The sequence below is a fragment of the Labrus mixtus genome, chromosome 10 (assembly GCF_963584025.1).
Source record: "Labrus mixtus chromosome 10, fLabMix1.1, whole genome shotgun sequence".
Lineage (NCBI taxonomy): Eukaryota > Metazoa > Chordata > Actinopteri > Labriformes > Labridae > Labrus > Labrus mixtus.
In genome coordinates, this window is record NC_083621.1 from 14930732 (window position 1) to 14957053 (window position 26322).

At 39.3% G+C, this 26322-nt stretch overlaps 1 protein-coding gene across 1 annotated transcript in view; it reads left to right on the plus strand.

The window, feature by feature from the left end:
* The window catches only part of glra4a (glycine receptor, alpha 4a), a 47069-nt gene that overhangs the window by 18924 nt on the left and 1823 nt on the right, over window positions 1–26322 (plus strand). The window contains exons 2-8 of the mRNA XM_061048522.1: window positions 9608–9738; window positions 11059–11126; window positions 12756–12979; window positions 14458–14540; window positions 17855–17992; window positions 18318–18532; window positions 21222–21371. Of these exons, the coding sequence (XP_060904505.1) occupies window positions 9608–9738; window positions 11059–11126; window positions 12756–12979; window positions 14458–14540; window positions 17855–17992; window positions 18318–18532; window positions 21222–21371 (1009 nt within the window). The remainder of the gene's footprint in view (window positions 1–9607; window positions 9739–11058; window positions 11127–12755; window positions 12980–14457; window positions 14541–17854; window positions 17993–18317; window positions 18533–21221; window positions 21372–26322) is intronic.

Here is a 26322-nt window from a genome sequence, read left to right on the forward strand (position 1 = left end):
CTGGAAATGAAAGCAAACACCAAGATATCTAATGGGAGTATAGGTCCTCTACAACCAATGTCTGCACAAGACGCAAGCTGTTTTCTCTTCTTTCAGCTTCTCTCTTAACGTATATCAAAGTATTAAAAAAACAGTGACAGTGTTGCTGAGCTACCCAATGCCTATTTGTACTGTACATCTGTACTTTCAACTAACCTAAATCAGAGTTGTTTTTGAAAGATAGTGTCTGGTGAGATTGTTCTTTTCTCTTGTGTCTTGAGAGCTCATAAAAAGACAGCAGCCAGGACGCCAGATAGCCAAGGGGTTATATTGTGCAGAGTCTACTAAGAGGTCGGCTCAGGTTCGACTCCGACCCCCAGTTTCTTGTCCTATCCTCTGAGTAAAGGCATGAAAGCGGAAAACTAATCTCAAACAAATACAGTAGCCAACACTGATGTGATCCTGCTAATTAATGTTACCCTAAGTGTCATGCATGAATTAGTATGACTTTGTACCAAAGACCAACATTGAATTGTTAGATGTATTTTGGAAGCAAAGCAACCTTGGCATGAGCCGCCGTTTTAGCCAATTGCAACATTGGCTTAAATTGCAGTGCCTAGCTTTGTCAGCATTTTCTAAAACATTGTTAATTTTTTTGGGACAAAAGTATTTAAAACCCCTTAAGAACTATTTTAAGAACACGATTTTATTATCTGCAGAGACTTGAGTTTTCAAAATAAACTTTCCAGCTATTGGGTTTGAAATCAGTTACCTTCAAAGTGTATCTCAAAAGCTAAGCTACAAGTTGGCAGAACTGGTCAGTCAGTCTTAACGGCCAAATATCTACTGAGTGTGAGTGTCTCTAGTATCGATTGTGGATAGCCACAGTATTTGGGTGTCAAATTGAATTGTATATTTTCTACAGCAAGAGTTCAGTGTTAGACGTTGAGGACGTGTTTTCGGTGGCAGGTGTTAAGATTAGATGGAGACTTTAACTGTAGTAACTACTTAAGACTAAAATTAGATAAAATTGATTGGCGTATATTGCTCATCTCAGCTATGTGTTTGATTAATTATCAGAACAGAAATGATGAAATCACCAATCTATATATTTTTTTAAATGAGGATTAAGGGTAGACAATGGTCTTTTTGATTGTAACAGTCTTCTTTTCATCGATCACATCTTGCAGAATGGCAAGTTTAATCTATACATGGAGTGCATGTGCCTCAATGACCTGTCTAAAAAGTTCAGGAGTCATTTTGAATCTAGCCATCTTGTATTCTAATGTAGAGAGAATATGCATGCCTGCCCTGCAAGTTTCCCCAATGGCACAATAAACCTAAAGGAACAATTTATAGTAATCTGCCTTTCAAATAAGACCCCTACACTGAATGCTTAATCTGCACTTAATTTGATTGATCTATTTTCTTTGTCAAGTTCATTCTTTGCGTTGTTTTCACCAGGCATTCAGATGTTGGGTACTACATACTGTAAGCCATGTTCAGAGATAAAGGTTATCTTTGTTTATATCTATGTTTCCAGACCTGGAGGTGTCACTGTGCAGGAGTGGCAGTGGCCATGTCATTGAAGATGAATGTGAAAGGGTAAATTGCAATGCGCTCTAAATCCCATTCTCCATCGAGTCTATTGATCGAAAGAGGACAGCAGTAGCCACGGGCCATCCAATACAGTAGTGTGAAGACAGGAGCTACAGAGGTCATTAGAGACAACAAATTACATCTCAATGTACTACCATGGAGCATGCTGTGCTTAGATGTATTTTAATAAAAGCATTATACTGTTTGGAGGGCCTGATAGAAAGTTGAGTTGATTGTCCTTGTATTTAATCTAGAAGTGAGCGCTCCTCTGTAAGAGCAATATCTGAGACTGAAGAGGACATCAAGGGCCGTGTGGGAAGTAAGCAAGTATGAAAATAGAGAAATCTGTTTCAACGGACAGATAGAGCAGTTTAGTTCTATTTCCCATCATGCTAAAGAGCACTAAAGAGTTAGTACGCTCATGCATGGATGTCTATCGATATTCCGCCTCGATATTCCTCAGTGCTTCCTTGAAGGAAACCAGGGAATAGCAGCGCTGCCATGTGATGTAGGCTACTTTTCCAAGCAGCAGCTTCTTTTTTGATGAAGCAATTAACAGACTGTTTGTGCTCCAGAGGCAGAATACCAGATAGGGGGTACATTTGATTGGTTACTTCCAAAACGAGGTTAAAGCTACACAGAAAGAGAAGATATCTTGCAGACATACTAGCTCCGTGTTTATATCTAAATAACAACTGTTATTATCAGTCTTGTGGATTGCATTCAATGTACATCTAAAGGCAGTTAGAGTTATATGTATTTGTTATACAAAGGCTGTGAGATGCAAGAAAAAGGAGAAAGTTGGGAATTTTGCAGCTATAAGGAAACATTGGTCTCTTGCTGACCTTGCCTCCTTACACCCCTCTTCCCTGTCCATGTCCTCATTTGAGCGTTATGTACTCTATACAGAATGACAGCTCCAGCTTTTTCCTTTGCTGTGTATGGTTATATATTCCATGTAACTAAATGATGCAGTACACTGGAAACATGCACCAGATCTATGGTTAACTTGCCTCAGTGCTCTGGTCATAAAAATTCAACATAATATTGAACGAGGATTTTTTACTTTCACAGATTAATTGAAGATTTTTTTAATGGTCAGCTGCAAAAGTTGGGTTTTACTTTCAATTAAGTATTAAAGAGGACACATTATACCCATTTTCCACCTTTTCCAACAGTCCCCTACGGTCTAAATGAAACATCTGTGCTGTGCTTTGGTCAGAATATAACATGAATCAAGCACCAGAGGAGGTTTGTGACCCTGTATGAACCAGCTCTCTTAGAACTCTCCGTTTTGATGTGTGTGTCTCTTTAAATGCAATGACCCCCCCGAGTTTTCCAGGCAGACATCACTCCTTTGCTAGAGAGAATGAAAATTGACGGACATGCGCAAACAGTTTGCTCTAGGCTGGGGGTGGAGTCCATGGGTGGAGATAGCAGAGGAGGGGAGGGGCTTTTTTTTTTTTTTTTTTTTTACCAGAATCCCACTGTGACATCACAAAGAGAGTAAATTTGAAATGGAGCACTTTTCTCTGTGTTGTAAGACTTATGCAGAGCACAAACAATATGTTCAAAATCACTAAAAGTGGATTTTTCATAATATGTCGCCTTTGAGTAGAATCAAACAACTTTAAGGGTAGCTCCAACAAGCAAGTATCCCTATGAAATATAATGGATAACCTTCACAGTTTAAAAAACAGCGCTAACAATCAAAGTCACTGCAGGAAGAAGAGTATCCTTTATTTTATGATGTTTTGAAGAAAAGGTAATTTATCCGCGTCCTCTAACAACACAGAACCTTTTATGATCTGACATTGGGCAGGAGAACCTTATTTGGTGGTTCTTAACCAATTCTACTAGTGCAAAAATCAATCGGTTTAATGATCTGCATTTGTGAAGGTTTGGTTAGGTTTAGGCCTGAAACAGCTTTGTTAAGTGTAGGTAGTAATAGTTTAATTACTCTTCATTAGAACAGCACTTCCTCAAGAGACAATCTTTGTCATGGTCACAATAATAAACACTTCTTGAGGTAAGGGAAAAGGGGCTCCAGTTGAACTTCAGTCAGAAACATTTAACCGGCAGTAAAAGTCATGTCAGTCACAAAATCTGTCAACTTGGTAACTTCCTATCAATTTATTTTTTCAATATCATCTCCTTTCTCTTGTCTTTCCCCCTCCTCTTCCCTTCTTCCTTCTATTGATGTTGTAACATCTTGATGATTTGGACCAACAGTCTTGCACATTTATATAAAACCATACTTTTACTTAATGCAATAATGTACCTGTGGAAGCTCATGCTATCACTAGTCGGATGACTGCTGCACCTTGTTGGTTATTTTAACACATTTTGCCATGTTAAATAAAGATTATTTAAATTGTATACAAGCTTGGCAGTGGACCTTAAATCACTGAGTTAATTTTCTCTGGCATTCAATGGGGCAAACACATAATTAGCCTGTGTCCACCATTATAAGAAATCTTTACTCAGTGATTTTGATTAATTAAGCAAACAAGGAGGGGAAGTGCTGTTGTAATAAATATCTGCATGGCTGTGATTCAGTCATATGAATGAAGCTGCAGGCTGAGAACTGAAGATAATCACACTCAACAACATGCCTAACAGTCCTACAAGCAATATATGGTAGTAAACAATGTTAAGCAACAACAGATTTGTTGCTTATTTATTTGATTATTTGGCTGTGCCAAGCTCTTCAACTTGATTTAAACTGGACTGTCGCCAAGTGACACAAACATTTTTCTGATCTGTGCTTAAAAGAAATCTTCAGATGCTTTGTATCATTATTTATACTTTTCCATTTCGTGTTCCAATTTGTAAAATAAGACTCGTTTGCAGTGATGTTAATAATACAACACATGATTAATTATGCACTCAGATTTCTCTTGTCCAATTCAGATTACTCGGTTTCAAACTAACTGTTAACAGTGATTTTTTTTCTCTCCAATGATGAAGGAAGGTGGTTAATGCTGAGGGAGCATTTTTATTTTGGAAATGAAACTGGAAAACAAAGCAACCGTGGCCAACATCGGCCAATTCATCCATGTTAGCAGAAAATGACTACATGCTGTTTTCCTGAACCATCGGTCATGTGTTCACCTACTCTGATTAAAATAAATGGCTGATTGAAATTTCTGCTTAAGGACAGCTGGGGTGGAACAGTTATCAAATGCAGTGTAGCTCTTCTGATGGGTGGCACATGAAGTATGCTGGCTTCCTGTGGTTAATCTACTGACAGCACAGTCCTGACAGGTTTGTCATAACAGTGCTTCTCCCTCTCAGTTGAAGAGTGTACTAGTTTGCGTTTCTGTGGATGATGAATAACTGCCACACAAAGTCTATCCAGACTAGAAGAACTGTATCTGTGAGGGTGTGATTATTTTCCCAAGTCTATTTCTGGAAAGATTAGAAGTATGTTTCCATCTGTGTCTATTTAGGCTTCTCCTCAGAGACGACATTAACACACTAGTACAGTAGAGCTGTCTGGCAGACTGAAATTTCAAAGACAGGCTCTAAATCATTTCTGAGCTGCTGTTTGAATTCTACTTTTGTATTAGCATCTTCATTTTTCCAGTACTTAAAAGTGTCTTTTATTCAGCTTTGCATTCAAAGCCAAATGAAGTCCCTCACTTGCATGAGAGTGACAGCCAAAACTTGCTATATAATGGAAGGGAAGAAAGCTGTTGTATATTCTCGACAGCAGTCTGGTACGGAAGCTTAAATGAAAGAGAGGCAAAAGGTCAGGCTCATTAAATGTCAGCAAAGAGCATCTTAATAATTGAATCACTCAGACAAAAGGAGCCCATAATTTAACTCTAAGAAGCCATGTGCAGCTACACGATCAGTTATAGTCACTAGAAAAAGATAACTTTACGTGTGACTGAAAGTACTTAATCCACAAAAGACTTTAAATCTAAATAAATTTGCAGAAGACACACTGCTCACCAATGAGCACATTTATTTTTGGTAGCTGTCCAGTTTTTGTTTGCTTCACTGCCTTTCAAACCTCTATTAAAGAGTTTTCACCTTCCAACAGATGTGTCTGGGCAAAAAACCCTCTCCGCCAATTATTTGACGTGACCGAGATTGTTTCTTGCTTAGCCTTTATTAAGTATGAGGATATAAAAGCACTGATCACACAATACACAAAAGGAGTCCAATTAGAAATGCATGAGGGCTTTTTGAGAGGTGATGGAAGTCCTGAGGGAAAGCTGAAATCCACAGATAAGGTCGAGCTCAACATTAAACGTCATAACAAAGAGTTTTCTAAATTTATGTTTTTTTGTCTGAAAAGTATTATGCAAAAAAAAGTCCTTATTTTTAGTATAAAAGTTTACTTCTGTTCTTAATGTGGGAAAATAAGATCCCATTTCTGAGGCTCCATGGTATGAGTAAGCCAAGACTTATCCGGTACTAAGCAAATTGTTCCTGGATTTGAGAAATGTAATCTGTAAACTCTCAAAAACCGGTTGCAAATCTTATACGCAGTAGGATATGGAGAATATTTTTTCATCTCTACACTTTGTAACACAGAAACAATGACAATGACGGAAATGAACATTTCCTTCAAGACCATTTCTGATAATTTACTGTAAATGCGTAGTAGGCTATATGAAGACTATTGTGTGTGATCATTTTCAAGAAGCGTCACAGAAATAACAGCATTTGTTACAGATTAGGTTTCTCATACTGTTGTTTCATCACAGTCTATTAGCATCAACAAGCAAAAATGACTGCTCCACATTCCAGACTGCAATTCACTGCTGGAAAAGAGAGTATGGGGGAAATAGTTTTGGTTTCATGTACTGAGTCATGGATTTACAGTGTAGAGGTAACAAATGAAGTGTGTCTTAGGTGCCATCTCTTGGTGAAATTGAGTTCTTAAACCAATGTAAAACTGCTATTTTATTGTCCAGAAATGTATAATGTGTAATGGGCACCTTTCATCATTTGTCAGCTATCTGTGTCAAAATGCACCCAGAAATCTCCACTAGAAGACACTGTTGTGTTTTAGATCCATCAATATATCTTGAAAACTACAAACTTTATTGCCCACATCATTTTTCTGTGAGCGCTTGTGACCACCTGTCAGAGAACATCACACTCGAGACCAAACAGGATACTTTATTGTTCTTTGTACATCCGCAAAACAAGCACAAGCACAACCCAAGACAGTTTGTTATCAACGGCTTAGTGTAAGAGGCTAAAAATCCATCTCCCTGTGTACCTGTGTGAGTGAGTTTGTGTGAGTGGGAAGTATGAAAGTGGTACCAGCATACTGTAAAATCAGCAACACTGAGCGGACCTTAGCCAGAAGCGCTGGAGTGGAGTCAGGCGAGTGAGAGTTGGGCTTTATAATGTAAGAAAGACTGAGATATGTGCACAGCTCCACAGGGAAAATCAACAAAGATGCTCTGGCTTCTCCTTTTTTCTTTACTGTACAGTACTAGCACCAATGCCCCAGGGATGGAAACAAACATGGTTAGCAATAAAATTTGTTGTGCAAATTTAGTAGCAGTTTGTGTGAAATAATGCAAATGTTAACATGCTTATATGGCCTTCTCTGTGTGATCGAAAGATTATGATAGAAAGTTGAAATAGTAAAGGCAATGTAGAATAAAACGGCAAATACTCAGTGCAAGCGATCACAAAGCTGAAATACTAATCCAAAAAGATGTGTAAAAATCAATCACAGGGACAAGAAAACAGACTCATCAGTTAGGTAGACTAGCTATTCTATTTGTTTCATTTTTCTCAATAAACAGAGTTACATTGCACCAATTAAAGCAACATGTCCCAGTTATAAATACTACACAGCCATTAATCTAGCAAACACAGATTTCCAAGAGCAGGGATGCCCAGTTCCTGTTTGAGGAAGTCTTTGACATGAAATCTTGAAACTGAACCAACCCTACTGATTCATCAACCGTCATTTAACAATTCAGTGGCCTTTATAAGTGGAGCTACCTTCATTGGGGGCAATGTCAGCTCAGCAGTAATAGTTGAGTCTTGTTTAGACAAACAGCTCAGATCAGAATTTTAGCATGTATAGATTGTATACAGATTGTTGTTTTTTGTACAAAACTTATCAAAGTCACATTTGGAGCTGGTTTGTACTGCAATTCCATTTCAATTTCTACAACTGCAGTCTGGGTGCTCGGGTAGCTTGGATGATATTTCAGATTATCTTTTTGTGTTGTGTCTTTGTGACAAAAAACAACAACAATAGAAATTTATCAGAGCCACTGCAGCAGAACAGGCTCTGTTGAACAGTTTGAAAACTTAATTGTTGTGTCATCAGCGTATAAAATTACTGATGCTGAATTCATTACCAAAGCTACCACTGAAGAGGGTCTTATGATGCCTATACACACAAACACACTCTAACCACTTGCAAATAATAGTCAGAACAGTCAACAAAGCCTGATGAAAGCCTTTAAGAGTACATAACATGCAAGGTTCTAGCCTCCATGCCATCATCTAATTTCCTTATGATGGACACTGAAACTCGTATGGACAATGTCAGTGTGTTGGAAGTATGCATCTTTTCTTGTACCAACATTTAAAATTGCTTTCCTTCAAACATCGACGGATGAGAAATAATCACTAGGATCATATGTGTTTCGTGTTTGTTTTGGATACACTAATTATGCATGTTCTCTTGCTGCAGGAAGCTAAAACAGTCACCTGACAAACAGGAGGTGTTCCCGATACAACCTTCAGCCTTGCAAGGTGTATTGTTTGCCTCTAGCAGAGTTATTCATTTTATGGGTTGTCTTACAGTATTAATAGGGCAAACAAAACATTACATTATTCCTAAATCGATTCATACATTCATCTAAATTCAGACATTGAAGGGCAGATGCTGTCAATTCAGAACTCTGAGGAATTGGTGGCTTGCTGGTTTCCATCTCAAGACTAGTACTTATTGACAAATCATGAGTGAACAAGGACACTCAAAATGATGGTGTGCCAAAAAGTAAAATGTAATCTATAATTGTAATTCGCTGGTAAGCCCTTCGACTCCTCTTTCTAAAATACACAACAAAGTAGTCAATATATCCCAACATTAAAGCTCAATTTCAACACTATTATGACTTAAGGTCTCTCAGGATCAGCTCAGCTTTGCTTTTGAAGTTCCAAAAATATCCTCCACAAATTCCTCGATCCTGCAGCCCCTGACAGTGCAGTTTATTCTACTCCAAATACAGCTAAAAAGCTGGAAGATTGGTGGATCAGTGACTGGCTACACACACACACTCATGAGAACACAGCGCATCAGCAAAGTTGTGCCTTGAAGGGGATTGAACCCACCATCTGTACTGCAGAGTTTAGGATCATGACAGATCATGAACTGTTAACAATTGTATCAAAAGCATGGGGTGCAATCAGCTGTGCTACAGCAGGGGTCGGTGGGAAATCAAATCTTTTATGAACAAGGGTTTCCAGGCTTTAGGCTGTTTTTCTTGCCTCCCTATGTTTCCTTCTTTCTTTCTCCTTTTACTTTCACTCTTGCCTGTTGGTTATTCCTGTCAGTGGCTGTCTGAGCCTCACTAGAGCTTGTATCAACTCCTTCCTCTCCCCGGTGTGACATTCATAGCATTACAATTGAGCCATCAATCTGTCAAGCTTTACCCCTGCTAAACCATGAGCAGTGGGAAGCACAGGAGAGGGACAAGTCTACCTCAGCACACAGTATGCTTTGTTTCTCTGTAGGTATGGGGCCTAACAAGCCCAATAAGTCTCAGACATGATGGGAAATGGATAAGCTTTTAGTTGCCAGCTTAGATACGCTGTTGCATTTATTTTTCATCCTCATTTCCCCATCCACCGCTGGGTTATTTTTGCAGATGAGGAAATTGGTGATAGTTGGATTCTCATTATTTTTTCCCCACTGCTACCTCTCATACATAAACACACTCTTCCTCTGCCGATTTCCAAAAACCTTCTCTCTTCTCTTTTCCCTTCTATCCCCCCCCCCCTCTCTCTCTCCCCTCTCCCTGGGTAATGTCAGACCGAGCTCCTGTAAGGAGGAGATAAAGCCCCCCGGCAGGGCAGGACCACAGCTGTCGCCGTCTGACTTCCTGGACAAGCTCATGGGAAAAACATCCGGATATGATGCTCGCATCAGACCCAACTTCAAAGGTATAGTGTGTGTCAAAGCAGACCATCACAGTAGCCCTCAAGAAAGTCCAGCTGCAAACACAAGCACTATGAAAGAAAAACAGCAAATCTATGCTGTGAAAGCTAAATAGCTGACTTTTCCCATGTGTATTTACTGAATGATATTCTTTCAAAGACCATGGTATGGTCTATTTTCTACAACTTCTTAGATTTTTATTTTATTCCATTTCTCAGGGATATTTATTGAAGTTAACAACAGCAAAAAGTGCTTCAGTGTGTTTATACCACCGGCTTGCAGCTCCCCTCCAAATTTGAAACAAGAACATCCTGGTGAACAAAAGACAGACCCAGTGGAAAACTAAAAGTTGACAAGCCGCCATTATTGCGGTGGCGTCTCCCTTCAACAGCTTCCGGTTTAGGCGAGCTGTCTTGTGGTTAAGTTTCTCTTTATTTCTCCATTATGTAATCAGGAAGTTGTTGAAAAAGATGTCTGATATGTAAACTCTAAATAATGTTTAGGTCACCTGATTAAAGTAACTTCATTAGCAGTTATCCAACTACAGTATGAATGCTGCCGTCACTGTAAGCAGGCAGCAGCAGACGCTGAGATGCCACCGCAGTAATGGCGGCCAACACAAGATAGCAGCGCCCCTAAACCGGCCGTAGGGATTCATCTATAGCCAGGTAGAAGAAACAGAGACACTTGCGACTGCTAGCCTCTTGAATCACAAAGCAATGTTCTGTTCAACAAGCAATTCTGCTCCTCTGCTCTTTTCTAATGACAGGAGCAGGAGCTGATCTTTCACATCATCCTTGTCAGTCTGTCTGTGTGTGTGTGGGGGGGGGGGTTAGTTTGCTGACAAATATGTAATTTGAATTTTTCAAGAAACAAGAAAGCATTTAATAGGATGGGAATCTTTTTTTTTTTAAATCGATGAATGAAGTGATTGGTGCAATACATAACATTTTTTAATGTATCTAGGTTATTGTTCTCTAAAATATGATTAAGAATGTCTACAAAATTATTACATTTTCCAGCAAGATACAACATATGTTACAAAAGATATACATTAGAAACACAATTTTAAGTATCACCAATCAGCTTCCCCCTCATGGTTTAGCTTAATTTGTGATTTTTTATGTGTGCTATGTTGTAGTCTGCTGTTTCTAATGATGATTTTAGTTTATGTTAAGTCTTTGAGCACTTTTATAAGCCCTCTATAATTAATTGGTACTTTAATAATTTACATGATAAGAATAAGTTATTTTTCTTCAGACAGTGGGATCTCAATCCCATAAAAAGGGAATACTGTGTCAAGAAAGTTGTTTTTCTTCCCACAGGCCCACCTGTGAATGTCACCTGTAATATTTTCATCAACTCCTTTGGGTCTATCACAGAAACTACAATGGTAAGGAGTCTTTTAAGGTTTCAAATATTGTACAGACGATATGCTAAAGAGGCTAAGCTTCAAACATGGTGTGAACAAACCTCACTTTGGTTGTATCTCTGCTGGATTTACAAAGCTAAAACTCGTTACACTCCATCGTCTTTCTTCCTTGCCACCTTCTTTGCTTAGCTGAGCCCTCATTTCTGTGTTTCCTGGAGCATAGCAGTGCAACCTTCAGAGACCAACGGGTCACTGACATGCTGATAATGAACTGTCCACTCTGCAATTAAAATGAAAAATTGAGAAAGTGAATAAAAAGGGGTATGGAAGAGAGGACTAGGCGTTCAGGGGAAAAAAAACGGCTGTCCTCAGGTCTGCATTTACCGTGCTATACCTGCTGGGTCAGCACGATACAGAAGTGCACTTTTTAAGGGTGTTTGTGGGAAGGCCCAGAGGATCAGACTTCCAGTTGGAGCAAAAACAATTTTGATGTAATGGTTTGCAAGAAAGGAGCACGCTTTCTATTCCAATAAATGAAATGAAGATGCATTATTAATGAAAAGATCTATAATGCCCAAAGATGAATTCTGAATTAATTGCACAGATTAAACTTCTTATTTAATTACTCATTTGTGCTAGCTGCAGGCAGAAGTGATTGTGTCAGTCGCTGTCCTTGTTCTGGCTTGTGCTGCCTTGCCTCTGTTTACCATCAGCATATAACTAAAGCATTTGAACAATTGGTACGCAATCTTAGTCAATCAGTCAGAGCTGACGAATGAGGTGATGAAGGTTTATTCCAACAATAGCGATGCATTTTTACCAGATATACCAAGGAAACAGAACAGATTATCTGTGCATTTTGTATCTGCATATTTTCCACTTTAATCTGAGAAAAGGACATTCTAAAGTAAGAAGGATTACCGTAAGACTGCAGGCTGATTTCCATTAAATTTGTTAGCAGTGTGATGCAATAACCAGAGAAGAACCCAATACAATTTGGAGCAGACGAGGATCTGACTCATGAACAAGCAATCAAACAATTTTAATTTCAGACAGAGACAAGAATAAGCTGTATCAACAGGTCCAACTCACAAACAAGCAATAATACCAACAAATACCTATTTGAAATCTCATTATTTTGAAGGAAAAATGTATATATACATTCAGACTCATGATGGTTGCATTGGTAGATGTGAATAGCAAAAAAATGTGTTGACTTTGGGCTATAAGCCTTGGTGGAGGTCAACCATTTGGCTTTTTTCTAATTCTCCAAGACTAGTTGTTGACTGAGTAAAGTGATCAAACTAAGTGAGTTTATTTGCTTGTCAACAGTAGAAAGAAGCAAATTGAACTAATGCACATTACAGTATATCTAATTGTCACTTGGTTAATATCATTGCTTATGAAACAAAGATTTAAAAGATTTCTAAAATGTGTAGATTGAGACTTTAATCAAGAATTTCAATTTTAGAGAGAGATTCATCTTTCATTAAAGCACTGCTCTGTTATCTTTAAGTCATTATTAACTCTAAAGGAGTCAAGTCAGAAACTTTTTACATCACTGCAGAATGATCTGTCTGAACTTCATATCTGCACACTAACCATTAATGATACTATATTTTCCATTAACCACCCTGAGTTCCTCCACAGGACTACAGGCTCAATGTATTCCTACGGCAGAAATGGAATGACCCCCGTCTGGCGTACAGCGAATACCCAGATGACTCCCTTGATCTGGATCCCTCCATGTTGGACTCTATCTGGAAACCTGATTTATTCTTTGCAAACGAGAAAGGAGCCAATTTCCACGAGGTCACCACTGATAACAAGCTGCTAAGGATTTTCCAAGATGGCAGCGTTCTGTACAGCATCAGGTAATGAAGATAGTATTTACAACATTAAATTTAGCTATTCTCTCAGATTTGAGGTTTGATATTTTGAACATGAAAGAGGGGACATACAGTAATACACATACAACGGATGTGATTGTTATATGAAAGGTCAATAAGGGCATATTTCTGCCCAAGTAAAGAGAGTGAAGTATACAACTAGGGCTGATCACACAGAGAAGATAGTAAGCTAATTTTAACATACATGAACTCTTAACATAATTGCAGCAGAAAGCTGAATTGCCAATCACAACCCCCTACCACTGCCTATAGTGCCACAGCAGGTGACTAAAATATTGAAAGAGTGCAGAGTGTGGGGGGGGGGGGGGGGGATAGACACCGATTTCTTATGGCAAGTGTTTAACTTCAAAGTCTACTTCATCAATGAGAGTCTACCAGTTGAAAAGTTAGCAGGAGGCCTTTTAATGTCTACTTAGTTGGACAAACTGTATTAAGTCCCATTTCCATGTGCCACAGATTGGCATTTGGACCCTCCACTGATTCATTTTTAAATTGTACACACACTGACAATTGACTAGATTGACTAGAAGATTTTTGAAAAATAGTTAAGTCAACACATTGTTTTAGCTCTCTCTTTAGTGCTTCTCTCTTTGGCTCTTTTCTAAAGATTTACAAAAAAAATGTCAATAGTTTTTTTAATTTTAATTGGATTTAGTTATTTTTCAGCATTAGCCTCATAGATAGCGTCAACAACTGTGAGAAAAGTGAAAGACATCCAACATAAATCCTCTGTTGTACTCTGACTCAGTTTTGCAAATACAGTTTATCACGGCCCCCTCCCGCTGATTTTCCTGAATCCTTTGGATTTGCTTACTAAATATCTTTGGTAATTATGGATCAAACATCTCTGAGTGCTCTAAAGACATGACATAATTTGCCAATGTTTGCAGAGTCAATCACTTGGGTATTTGTAGTTTGTTCTTTGGCTGGTGAAAAAGATATTGTGTCATCATAACACAATGGCAAATGGGTGCCTGTGTGTGTACTGCAGGCGTCCTTTGTCTCGCCTCTGGGCGATGCATTACAGCAGTTAATTACACACAGAGTCCCAAATAGCTTTCCTCTCTTTCTCTTCCTTGAGGGTTCTTGAAGGCTTAATGCATCAACACCACAGCAAATAAAAGTAGGGAGCCCTAACCCAATTAATTTCCAATTACTGTGGTGCGTCAAGTCATGAAATGGCAGAGTAGCTAAATCAATAAGCTTTCCAATTTACTGTTTTTATAGGAAAATCTGTTCTGTTTTTTTTATTTGCTCTATTATGTTGCATTGGCCTTCAGTATAAAATGGGCAAAACGAAGTTGCTTGGCACTGATGTATTTCACTGCTCTTTCATCTCTTAACCTATATTATTTCTGCTTCTGTGTTAGCACTTTCTACCTGAGCCTTTTGACATCCCTTATTGCTTCTCTTCTCTCTTCCAATCTTATTTTCTATCTCAGGCTGACTCTTGTCCTGTCCTGCCCTATGGACTTGAAGAATTTCCCCATGGACATTCAGACCTGTACCATGCAGCTTGAAAGCTGTGAGTCTTTTGTTCCTCCCCCTTTTTGTCTCTCTGTCCCCTTTTTATCTCCCTCTTCTTTGTGATGTTCTACCTTTTTCCTGGCTTGTTAAGTATCTAACCGTAACTTAGCAAAAGCCAAACTGCTTGGTCTTACAGAAAAAAATACTAACTGCATTGCTTTGGTGCTTATACAGGAATTAAACAAATGTAGTGCCATCAAAATGTAAAGAATGCAACTCAACTTTAACTTTATTTGTACCCGAAGGGCGATTCATTTTACGGCAAGACGTAACAGGTCAGAAAAATGTTGCAGTTCCACATTGGCGTCACTTTTCAACACCAGAGGTTTCTGCCTGGTCAGAGCGTATGCTAACGTTTCTGGCTCCTAACACAAGGCAACTTTTCATTGTGAATTGTATCATTCAAAACCCGTTTAACAAAGCTCAAATTTTAAAATGGGTCAGCTGTTCACATCAAGTGCATCCAAAAGGGTTTTAAACAATACACAAAGCTTGTATTAGCCTACAACTGGCGGACACAATAAACACTTAAGGCGTATGCTGCACATGGGAACCATTACCTTATCCATCAGTGTCTGAAATCATTACCAATTTTCTTGGAAACCATTAATTACTATGAATAGTGCATGGGAAAAATGCAGATTTAGTTTGTTTTCAACTTCAAGATGAGCTTTGTTGCGATCACAAAGTGGTGATGAGGCAAAGCAAACAGAAAATTGCTTACCATCCCCTTCTTGTTCATGTTGACTTAATCTTTTTTTTTTTGCAAGAAATGTACAAAATATATGTTTTAACCTGTTAAATAACCCTGATGAACTGGTAAGAGAAGAGTTCAACTCTCCCTTTTTCTTACCTAGCCCCAAGCAGGGGCCCTCATGAAACCAATTTCCAGGATATAAATAATAAAACTTTAATTTTGTGTCACTTTTATTATATGTGACCCACTCCCTGCGCCTTGAGGTGACCTAATTTCCCATCATCAGGACAAAATGATTCAAGTCCAGCAAAAGGGAGAAAACATAAAAAGAGTATGGTCACTGCACATTTTCAGAAGCTTTTTGCAAATAAATAAGTGAAGCTGAATGCTGGTATCTCTACCTTTGCTTTTATCTGATTTAATAAGAACAGGAGGCATTGTTTTGTATGGAACTAGTTACTCCTTTTACAGGAGCCAGAATGATTTATTTCTGAAAATTGACCCAGGGACAAACAGATAAAAAATCCAATAAATTTAGTGTACAGGGGAGCCATGCAGCATAAAAAAAACAAAATTTAAAGACATTTTACCTTTTAGGGGTGTACGGGGAGACAAATGTGTGTTTGAAGCAGCAATGTGTGTGTGATTCTGTTTTTAAGCGTATAACATCACAGTGCCAATAAAGGAGACGTAATCATTTCTGATTAAAGGCCTAGTGAGGATACTTGGCCTTGTGTTGACAAGTGCTAGGACACCAACCCAAGGGTGTGATCACCTTGGCTAGTGCTCAATGTGAAGGAGGACTTCATAGGTTTTACTGCCACAGCTGGAGCTGTAGAAACACCGTCTGTTCAGTGTGAAAAGGCAAGTGGTGGAGAAAAGGAGTTACGGTTTAGGTTTGAGAAAGCTAAGGCCAATCGTCTTTTCAGGGCCTTCATGCCGGGCTTATATAGATATATATATAAAAATAGAACACACCACAAGATTCTGCCTCATTCAGACACATCAAAGCTCCGTATATGCAGCTTATACTACTCCGCTTTGCCTTGAGCCAATAGTGTCCAGTAGCCTCAAATCTGTAAGTGAAAAGCATGAAAGCAAATCGGAAGCAAAACCCTAGCCGAATTAAGATAGTGGCTTTCATTAAGTGGACTGCTTTTTGACATTTACTCTCATTACTGTACTCTTCTAGGATATTCCACACAATCTGCCGCATGAAATTCCTTTTTTTTATTCCACCTTTGTCAATTATGGTTTAACACCTCTAAGCTGTAGCCCGCGGAAGAAAAGAAGGCCGCCTTTATTTCTTTCAGGGAAGCATTGGTATTCCCCCGCACTTGTCACAGCAGGATGTGCGAATGACAGTGAATTCTCCTCATGAAGAAGATAAGTGTGTTTTAGCGGTGTTGTTTTTTCAGCCCTGTGGTGCGGGATAGGGTATAACATCTTGAATAATTGATGTCTTTGTAACACAGGCCCTAAAGGGTCCCAGTAGACGTCAGTGTTATTCAGCTGTGGGAGGATTCCTGCTTTCTTGTTGCATGTGGCATGCATATTTAATTTACTTCTAATCAGGTGGATGTGTCAAGGAGTGCAAGCCTCAAAAGGGCAGCAACATCAACTGTGTGTTCATGCAAAATAGTGATGGACTTGCAAAAATATGAATAGATTCTATTGTTTCATTATGTTTATTACGATTTATGCACATCTATAATATTGTGGAAACCCCGATCAGCTTAATGTATATTCGGACATTTTTAGTCTCCCTTGGTCGTAGACAGATATTCTCCTCGCGTCCCCCATTCTTGTGTAACCTTCACAAAAAAAATCCCCGCAACATGACTGTAGCTGTGTTGGGTGACCTTTACTGTGACAAACATGAAGGCAGAGGGAAGCTAGTAGCTGGACAGATGGGCAAAAGCTGCATTATACGAGCACAGTCTTCCAAGTTTCCTTCTCTTCCTCTCTCCGAGTCTCATTAGCCAAGGCTCTTGATGTTTCCTATGCATAGATTGAATACCATGGTAACAACAGTCTAGTTAAGAGTGGACAAGAAGGAAAGGTTAGGAAGGAAGTGAGGTGGGGTGAGAATCACAGAGAGAGTGACCAGAATATTTCACAGCTAGCGCAGTGTTTAACGTAGTCTGATGTATGAACTGAACCGCATGCCTCGTTTTAAAGTTCACCTTTTTTGTAAACTTTACTGAAATGTTAATGTAGAAATGCAAAGTAAAATACATCCCTCACCGGAATTATTGTTTTGTATGGAATTTTGATATGTCTACTTTACTGCTTTTTGGAAACAGACTATACATAATAAAGATCAAAAGATCAGCACTACACCCTTTCAGCCAGTCAATATTTATTTGGTTAATGTGAAACAGCAAAAGGTCTTACTTGATGACATATGATGTATCATCTTACCACATTATGCCAGATCAAGTCTTCATTTATGAGCACAATGCATGGAAAGTAGTAAGGAGAAGAGCCATTATTATTTATGCTCTATTCTATTCATTATAATCTTAGATAAAGGGACACAAGAAGACACATTTCTTTCATATTTCCACCATGTATTTTCTCACCCCTTTACTTTCTCTGATCTCTTTTCACAGTCGGTTACACCATGAATGACTTGATCTTTGAATGGCTGTCTGAGAATCCTGTTCAGGTGGCGGATGATCTCACCCTTCCCCAATTTGTGCTAAAAGACGAGATGGATCTGGGCTACTGCACTAAGTATTATAACACAGGTACAAATTAAAGTCTATTAAGGTGTCGGGAAACCAGCGACCACATGCTTAAACCCAAAATGTAATTGAGTTATTCAGCTGATTTCTAAATGGGGGGTTACCTTGGTTTTATCAGCTAAACCCGTTTGATGAGCACAGTTGATTTTTGATGGGTGTTAAGATAAAACTTCAGTATGATTAAAATAACAGTTGCTTTAACAAAAAATGTCACAATACCACAACTGAATCCTATATCTTCAACATGTCCTTATTTAGATCCTCTATTCCCACTGTGTAATTAAACAAAAACAATATTGTATTAAGTAAATATGCTATGTGTCTGCAGGTAAATTCACCTGCATTGAGGTGAAGTTCCACCTGGAACGTCAAATGGGCTACTACCTAATCCAGATGTACATCCCCTCCCTCCTCATTGTTATCCTCTCCTGGGTGTCTTTCTGGATAAACATGGATGCTGCGCCAGCCAGAGTGGGTCTGGGCATTACCACAGTGCTAACGATGACCACACAGAGCTCTGGTTCAAGAGCCTCACTGCCCAAGGTGGGTTTGGTTACAAGTTACCTGGCTGCTGAATGCCAAAACTGCGGACTTTAAAATAAAATCTTACAATTGTAAAATAGTAAGTGATCCTATTGATTTTAGAGGTAAATAAACATGCCTTAGGACAAACCATATAGTTGTCTATGCCCAACAAGCAAGCACACTTGAGAAGAGAAGAATTACATAATGCTATCAACAAAATGTCAGACTTAATAAAAGAAAAATCTAACAAACAGATATCCCTCAAAAGGTGATCCTAGATAGGGACATTCTGAAAAGGTTGAGACTAATTCTATACTCAATGGATATATATTACTGAGGAGTGAAAAAAGTACATGTTTGTCTTCCACAGATGGATTAAAGAGGCATTTGAAGGAGGTTTCAGAATGGGATGACCTATTACAGCATATTTGGTCATGAAATGCTGACCTTGCATGATGTACATCCTGGTTTAGGACAGAGACTCACATGGGAGCAGACATTAGAAGGCCAGGTGAGGTGAGGGCACTGTGCTCTGGCATGTGAAAGGCATACAGGGCGGGGCAGGAGAGAAGGTTAGAGAGACAGGCTGCATTATACTGACACTACTGTAAATACATTTTTAATGGAAACCTGCCAGCCAATCAGAAAGAGTGTTTTATAATGCCACAGTTCCAGCCAATGTTCTGAATGAGTGCACAAGTTGTATGAGATTGCTGGTAACCATAGCAACAGCACTCCGGGCTGCTTCTACACCACCAGTTAATGCTTACAATGGTTGTAGAGTTTGACTGCATTTCCTATGCATATTGACCCTAAGATTTTTTTTTTTTAAGATCATCAGACTCCCTGTCCACACAGACACACATTGACAACAAGCTGCCAAGAACAATTACAGTCTTATCTATCAGCCACTGAGCAGCAAATAGGCACTTCGGTGGTGATATTGAAACTCAGGGAACACTTCTCTTTCAATTTCCCAGATCAGTGTAAACAAAGAGTTCCTAACTTTATGACCAACAAAAAGAAAACATATCTTTGAGAAAAGCCGATCACAGGTTTGTGTTGTAGTTTGAAGGTTAGCTTTTCCTTCTTAGATTTCCTGAAGACTTTTTCATTTCAATGATTTTTGGAGACCAAGAGATAAAAAAAAAAAAAAAAAGTCATACAACAAGTAAGGATATCAGCATGTACAGTATCAGCTTTAGCCAGTGTCCTATTGAAATCAACTTGATTCCACACGTCAAGGGCCAATATCTTGAACAAAAAGGAAGAGGTAAGTTGATTAAAAATATTTGGCCAATGCCTAAAACAAACAGATTTATATTCTGAAAAAAAGAAAGAAAAGATATATTCTCACACACTAGCCGGATATGGCCAATATGCATTGGTTTTGTCACTCAGCCATGATGATGATAGTTTTTTGTTTTTTTTACTTTGTCAAAGCAGTATGGCTTAAAGAGGCAATATGTAACTCTGACACATAGGGTTTAAACCTGGTACTGCAGTCCAAATTCAAAACAATGGAAAGAGCTCTCTCTCCCCTTGCCCCCCTCCTTCCTAAAGTCGATGAGCATGCAGGATTTCATGTTGCGGACACTGAAGCTTCAATGTTTCACCAGCTCTGCATTGATCTTGAAAGCTTTGTACGTTCTAACCTCTCCATTTTTCAAAAGTATCTCCAATATTTATCCTAGTTTTACCGCATTTATGGTCTCTAGATATCTTACACGCTCCTTTAAATTGTAGTGAATCCACCTTGTTTCTAGTGCAACGCATTTTATGGGCATTTAAAATCAAAATATAGGCCTTTGCTTCTCCAGTGGTATTGTATAGTAGGCCTACCTAAGTGCAAAAAGTAGCATTACAGTGACAATAAGTGAAAAAAACTACACACCTGTTTACAGTTTACAATGCTTGAACTTTAATGGTAACCACAAATGATCAAACAACCATGATGGGAGGAGATATTTAATAAAAGTTCAGCTGAAATAACTTTCATCATGATTAATAAAAAAAACTAAGCCAGCGGGTGTTAAATGGCATGTCAACACACTAATATGTGTGATGGATGGAGTAGAAACATTCATGCAGTGAAGCTGCTTAGTATATATATTTTATTTTTTTAGCCATTTTAGCCTTTATTGGACAGCTGAAGAGAGACAGGAATTGATAGGAGGAGAGAATGAGGGTTGACATGCAGCAAAGGGCCCGGGGTGAATTCGAACCCATGACTGCTGCGAAAAGGACTTCAGACTTTGCACATAGGGCGCATCTCATAGCCGCTACCAAGCGCCCCCGTGAAGCATTAAAACATGGCCAAGGTGTTGTCAGGAAGTAATAGATTGTACCCTACTCATATGTCATTTCCTGTTTTTCCCTGACTTTGTTGCATGCATCTGTAACAGTCTGCAAACTGCTGCTAAATTGAGTAAAGTTTCCACACAAAGCTTGCTCAGGGGGCGTTGCTGATTTGTTGTGACATACCGTCGCTTCATGAACGACCCAGGCAGAGCAGTGACCTGTCTTTAAGCTATGTGTCAACAGCCCACAACCCTCTGACTCATTCAAATTCATCCTAAAGAAGTGTGTCATTACATGCCACGGCTGAGCAATGTGTAGATCGTACACAACCCCCGGATTACACATTATCCTTATCGATTGGCTGTCAATGACACCTTGGCCCTGTCTTTTTTTTTTCTCCACCCAGGTGTCTTATGTGAAGGCCATTGATATTTGGATGGCGGTGTGCCTTCTCTTTGTGTTTGCCGCCCTGCTGGAGTACGCTGCCGTTAACTTTGTCTCAAGGCAACACAAGGAGTTCATCAGGCTGAGGAAAAAGCAGCGGCAGCAAAGAATAGTAAGTGTATATCACACACAGGCATATACCACACTGACACACATTGTATTAGGTCCTTAAAAGAACAAACAAGCAGCACACACACACACACACACACACACCAGTACCTGTCAGCCTCTATAACATTGACTTATGCCTCTTGTTGTTGTGGCATGCTGTATATTCAGGAACTGACAACATCAACACGCTACAGCTGGCTGTCATATAACATGAGGAAGATCTACTCATTTCAGTTCAGCTAGTACCCTGTGAGGAGCCTTTGTGATCTTTTCCCCTTGTCACTGCATATCATACACAGCTACAGCCTAGGACTTACAACCCTGTGGCAGCGGGGTACGCTAACCCTGCACTCAAACTGCAATGTTAATTCAGGGCTGTATTTTTATCTGCTCAAGTTAAGATCTTGATCACTTGATTTTTTTTTTGTGTGTTGCAGTAAATAGTCATGACTATATAGGCACACGCTTACTTTAACGTTTACAGGGAAACAAATACCATTATGAGTATTAAAGCTCCTGTTAGAGTTTTTAGCTCCTAATGGCACAGACTGTATTAATTTCAAACCGTATGCTAAAGACTTATTTGGAGAATAGACATTTAAATTTGAAAGGATATGATTTTTTGTCCAGAAAACACTAGACGAGTGTACATAACAAGATCAGAATAAGAGATAATCATCCAGCTTTGTCAACAGGGGTCTCCATAATCCACACAACCTAAAGGTTTTTAGGTCTCAGGGCGCACTCACACCAGACCCTGTTGTCCTGAACCGTGCTTAAGCATGAGGTCTCTATGCACACATAAGCCTCTGCACATGTCAATAGAGTTCCAATTTCCTCATTTTTCAATAGCTGAAACAAAGTTCACCATTTATTTTGTCCAGCCTCTTACTCGAACACTTTCGTCTTTTGCCTCTGCCGTGACGTCTGTACTAAGAATACTACGCTGAAATCAGTAACCAGATAAGTTTGCATCCATGTCTCTCTGCCAGAAAGCCTCATTAAGCTGTGTAAGCGTTACATATTTCTCACAGGACATCATATCCGTACAACTAAAGCTACATTAGGAAAGAGCAGGTGTTCAGGGTGCAGAGAGGGAATGAAAGAGGCGCCAGTCTAAACGTTATATGTCATCACCATCAAGTTTTAAATCGCTCAAATTCTCCACTTTAATGCTTCACCAGCATTGTGTGAATAGATATTATGGACAGTGGCCTGGTAAAGCATTCAAATAATGTCATTGCTGTTATCAAATTTATCTCCAAAATCTTTAGTAGTGCATGGCATCCCCTTTTTTACACTTCAGACCAGCCAACTTCAAACCAGTGAGCCAAAACCTAAGCTGTTTGAAAATTGTGCAGTTATTTAGGTGCCCATCACCTCCACTGTTACCCTAGAGTCCATCAGTGATGTCACCCTTTTAATTCAGTGCTCTCCGTTCTCTCGCACGCACACACACACACAACCGCTGCCAGATACTACTACACTGCTCTTACAATAAATGTTGTTATTTCATTGAGCACTTTCACTAAAATTCCCTTTTTCTTGTCTTACTGAAACCAATATTTGATGCATGTAATGTTACTTACTCCATGGAAGATGTGCTCACATCATTTCTCAATCTAGAAGGGGTTCCTATTATTTCTTAATGATGATTGATTGAGATTAGTCCGTGACACCTGAAAGTTGCTTGAGCCGATAGCCTATAATATTTTCATCCAGGCTATCCATACTGTTATTTTGCCATGTAGCGTCACGTTTCACAGTCCTGGAATGTTTCCTCTTTAAAGAGCTGTTTCTTTGATCCAAATTGAGGGTCTAATTATAGAGGTTGTTGTATGCTTTACAGACTGTAAATCCTCTTAGGGAACTATTTGGTATCAGGCTGACATGACATATGAAAGCCTCAAAAAGTACACCTTCTCAAAAACATATTCCAATGTCTGTTTGTTTTTGTCTTGGGTTCATTTGTCTTCTGATGACCCAGTTCTTGTATCAAGGGATGCAGCATGTAGGGTAACAAATAATAGGCTTCACAGAGAGGTGAGAGACCTTTTGTGACACAGAGAGGTTTGTCTTGAGAGACACAGTCAGGACATCTTGGAAATCCCATTAAACAGCTCACTGAGTGTGCAGCAGACTCATGGCATAGTTCCCTGTGAAGGCAGAAGAGTACAGCCGAATTACCGGGCACTCTGCCCTCCTGCATCGATACAGGAGAGAGAAAATGATGGTCTACGGAGGAAAGGACTTCCCTTGTGCACATCAGTTGCTTACTCCCACTATGGTGTTACAGATCACAAACTATCCATCGGAGGGGTATTGACCTGATGTGAGACTGGGAATCAGATGGAGTGTACAAATCCCAGACCGACCAATTCAATCAATACACTCCTCAAACTCTGCTGCTGTTAAGCCAAACCAAGTCCAGCAAGTACATCCAAACACCCTTCAAAAGTGAAAAGAGGAAAAAAAAAAAAAAAAAGAAATACAGCTTCCATTTATAGTCTTTACAGAAATAACTCGAACTGGCACCTTGAGGATGCTTTATTCATCTTCAAAGCCAGCTCCCTAAACTAACCTCCGCAAATAATGTCCTGTATTATCACACTTGCAGTGCCATTTTAATTAAATCGGAGAACGCCTGCTTGAGTTTGTTGTGTGAATTGGAAGTTTGCACTTTTAATGACTTGGCATGGTATAGGTAGGTTCTTTATTCAAATTAGGCAGGGAGGACTCTTTCCCAGCAAAAAATGAAGGCACTTGTCCAAAACTTACCATAAATTCAACATTATTTTTTCTTTAAACTGCCAGGAAATAGGATGCCAAACTCTTGTTATAGGATGGAGTGAATTAACTCTTATTTTAACTTGTCTGCCTTCCTTTCCGATGGAGGTGTATGCCAGTCAGCCTGGGAGTGTTGAGTCGTTGCGGAAAGAGAATGACATCCACGATAACAACTCAACCTACAGGAATCTGAGTCAGCACTGCAGCGCCTGTGCTAGGGTAACAAAAAAATTGAACCCTGTGCAACCCCGACCTTTAAACCCAATTTCTGTCGTCCAACTTTCACTTCAAACTGGAATATTTCCTGGCAACTTTCCTGCAACTAAACCCACTTTGTGCTGATCATGTCCTGCCACCCTGTCTTTTTGACCTTCTGCCCTTTTAAACTAACATTTCTTACTTGAAATGTTTGCCCTTTAAGCTTTTCCAGTGTGTTCATTTTGTTAAGGATGGTTTAAATTCAACATTCCTTCACCTCTCATGGTGCAGTGGTGCATTTAGCAGTGGTTAACTCTGTCAACTCACAGCAAGAAGGTTCCTAGTTCGAATCCCCCTCTGGCAGGGCCTTTCTGTGAAGAGTTTGCATGTTCTCCCCTCATGCATGGGTTCCCTCCTGGTACTCTGTCTTTCTCCCACAGTCTAAAGACATGCTTGTTTGGTTAGTTGGTGGTTCTAAATTGCCCATAGGTGCAACTGTGAGTGTGCTTGGTTCTTTGTGGCTGCTATATAGTCTCACACAGGGCTGACATAGAGTCTAAACCTTTAAACCTCCTTTTCTACCCAACACCAAATATTGTTCACCTAAAAGGAGCAATTATTTTGTTTGTTTTGTTACATTTTCTAAAGTCATCTGTCTTAAGTACAAACATTATTCTGTATCTTGGAAATGAATATGAATGCTTTCTCAACGAGTTAGATGAGAAGATCGACGTCAGGTACCGTGAATACAAAGCTACAACCAGCAGCTAGCCAGTTCGCTTTGGTTAACATTAAGAAAGAAATGAGGGACACAACTAATCAGGCTCTGTCAGAAGGTTAGTGTATCTGGCTAGCATCTACTCGTATAATGTATTTCTTGTATCTGTACAAAATCCAATGTGTAGAACTGAAATTTGAATAAAACCAGGCTAGCTGTTATCACCTATTTACAGTCTTAAAGTTAAGCTAATCCTCCTCCTGGCTATAGTTTAATATTTGCACAACAGCTAAAAAAAAAAAAGTAGGGCTATCAATAGTCTGACTTGCTAATAGCAAGAAAAAGAAAAGTTAGCATTTATTAAATCTGAGATTGTCCCTATAAACACTCCCTATACAGTAACTGTACTCTCCACAGAGCATGATTGTGATAATGAGGGCAGTGTCAACTGATATTATGCCAAAAATCACAAAGTGTTGCTACTGCTGAGAGCACAAACAATGAGCACCTATTATCTTTAGAGGAACGCACCATTAGCCTTTAGCACATGATGTATTGTGTTGCTTAGGAAGGAGTGGGAGGGATAATTAAGCTGTGCTGCAAGAGCTACAACTCCAAAGCCCCGCTGTTGTTTGGAGCAATTTGTCATTTGGGAGGAAACTAGTTAGCAAACATAGTTATTCACAACAAGGCTGCTTTTAGATTTGAAATACTGTGCAGGACTAATCTGACAGTAGGTGGAGACGTGTTAAATATATAAGGGTATTGGACATCTGACAGAAGCTGGTAGCATCCTTCACTGCCAAGTCCAGCCAGCATCAAGATGCCAAGTCCGGCACAGTACCAGAACCGGCTGTCAGGGTCAAAGAGAGAGAAACAGAGCTTTCAGGGCGTTTCACTTCGACTACTAATCATTCAATTTAGATCCCACATCTTCACTTCCCCCTGCTAAAGTGAATCTCTCAAAGTGTCAGAGCGGCTGTCAGACTTAAGCTGCATGTCTATTAATATTCTCTTCAGAGGGCGGAGACGATGTCTAATTCACTGTTAGAAAAAACAGTGCCAAGCCACCTCGCCATTCATCAAAGCATCATGCCAAGTGCAAGGATTTTTTTTTTTTGGGTGCAGTTGAGATCATGACTTTTTTTTTTTATTAATAGGCATTTTGAAAGGTCTGTCATTCTGCAACTTTAAAAAGAGCCAGAGAGGAGAGATGGAGGTTAATTGTTTTGTTAAACTTCATAATTAT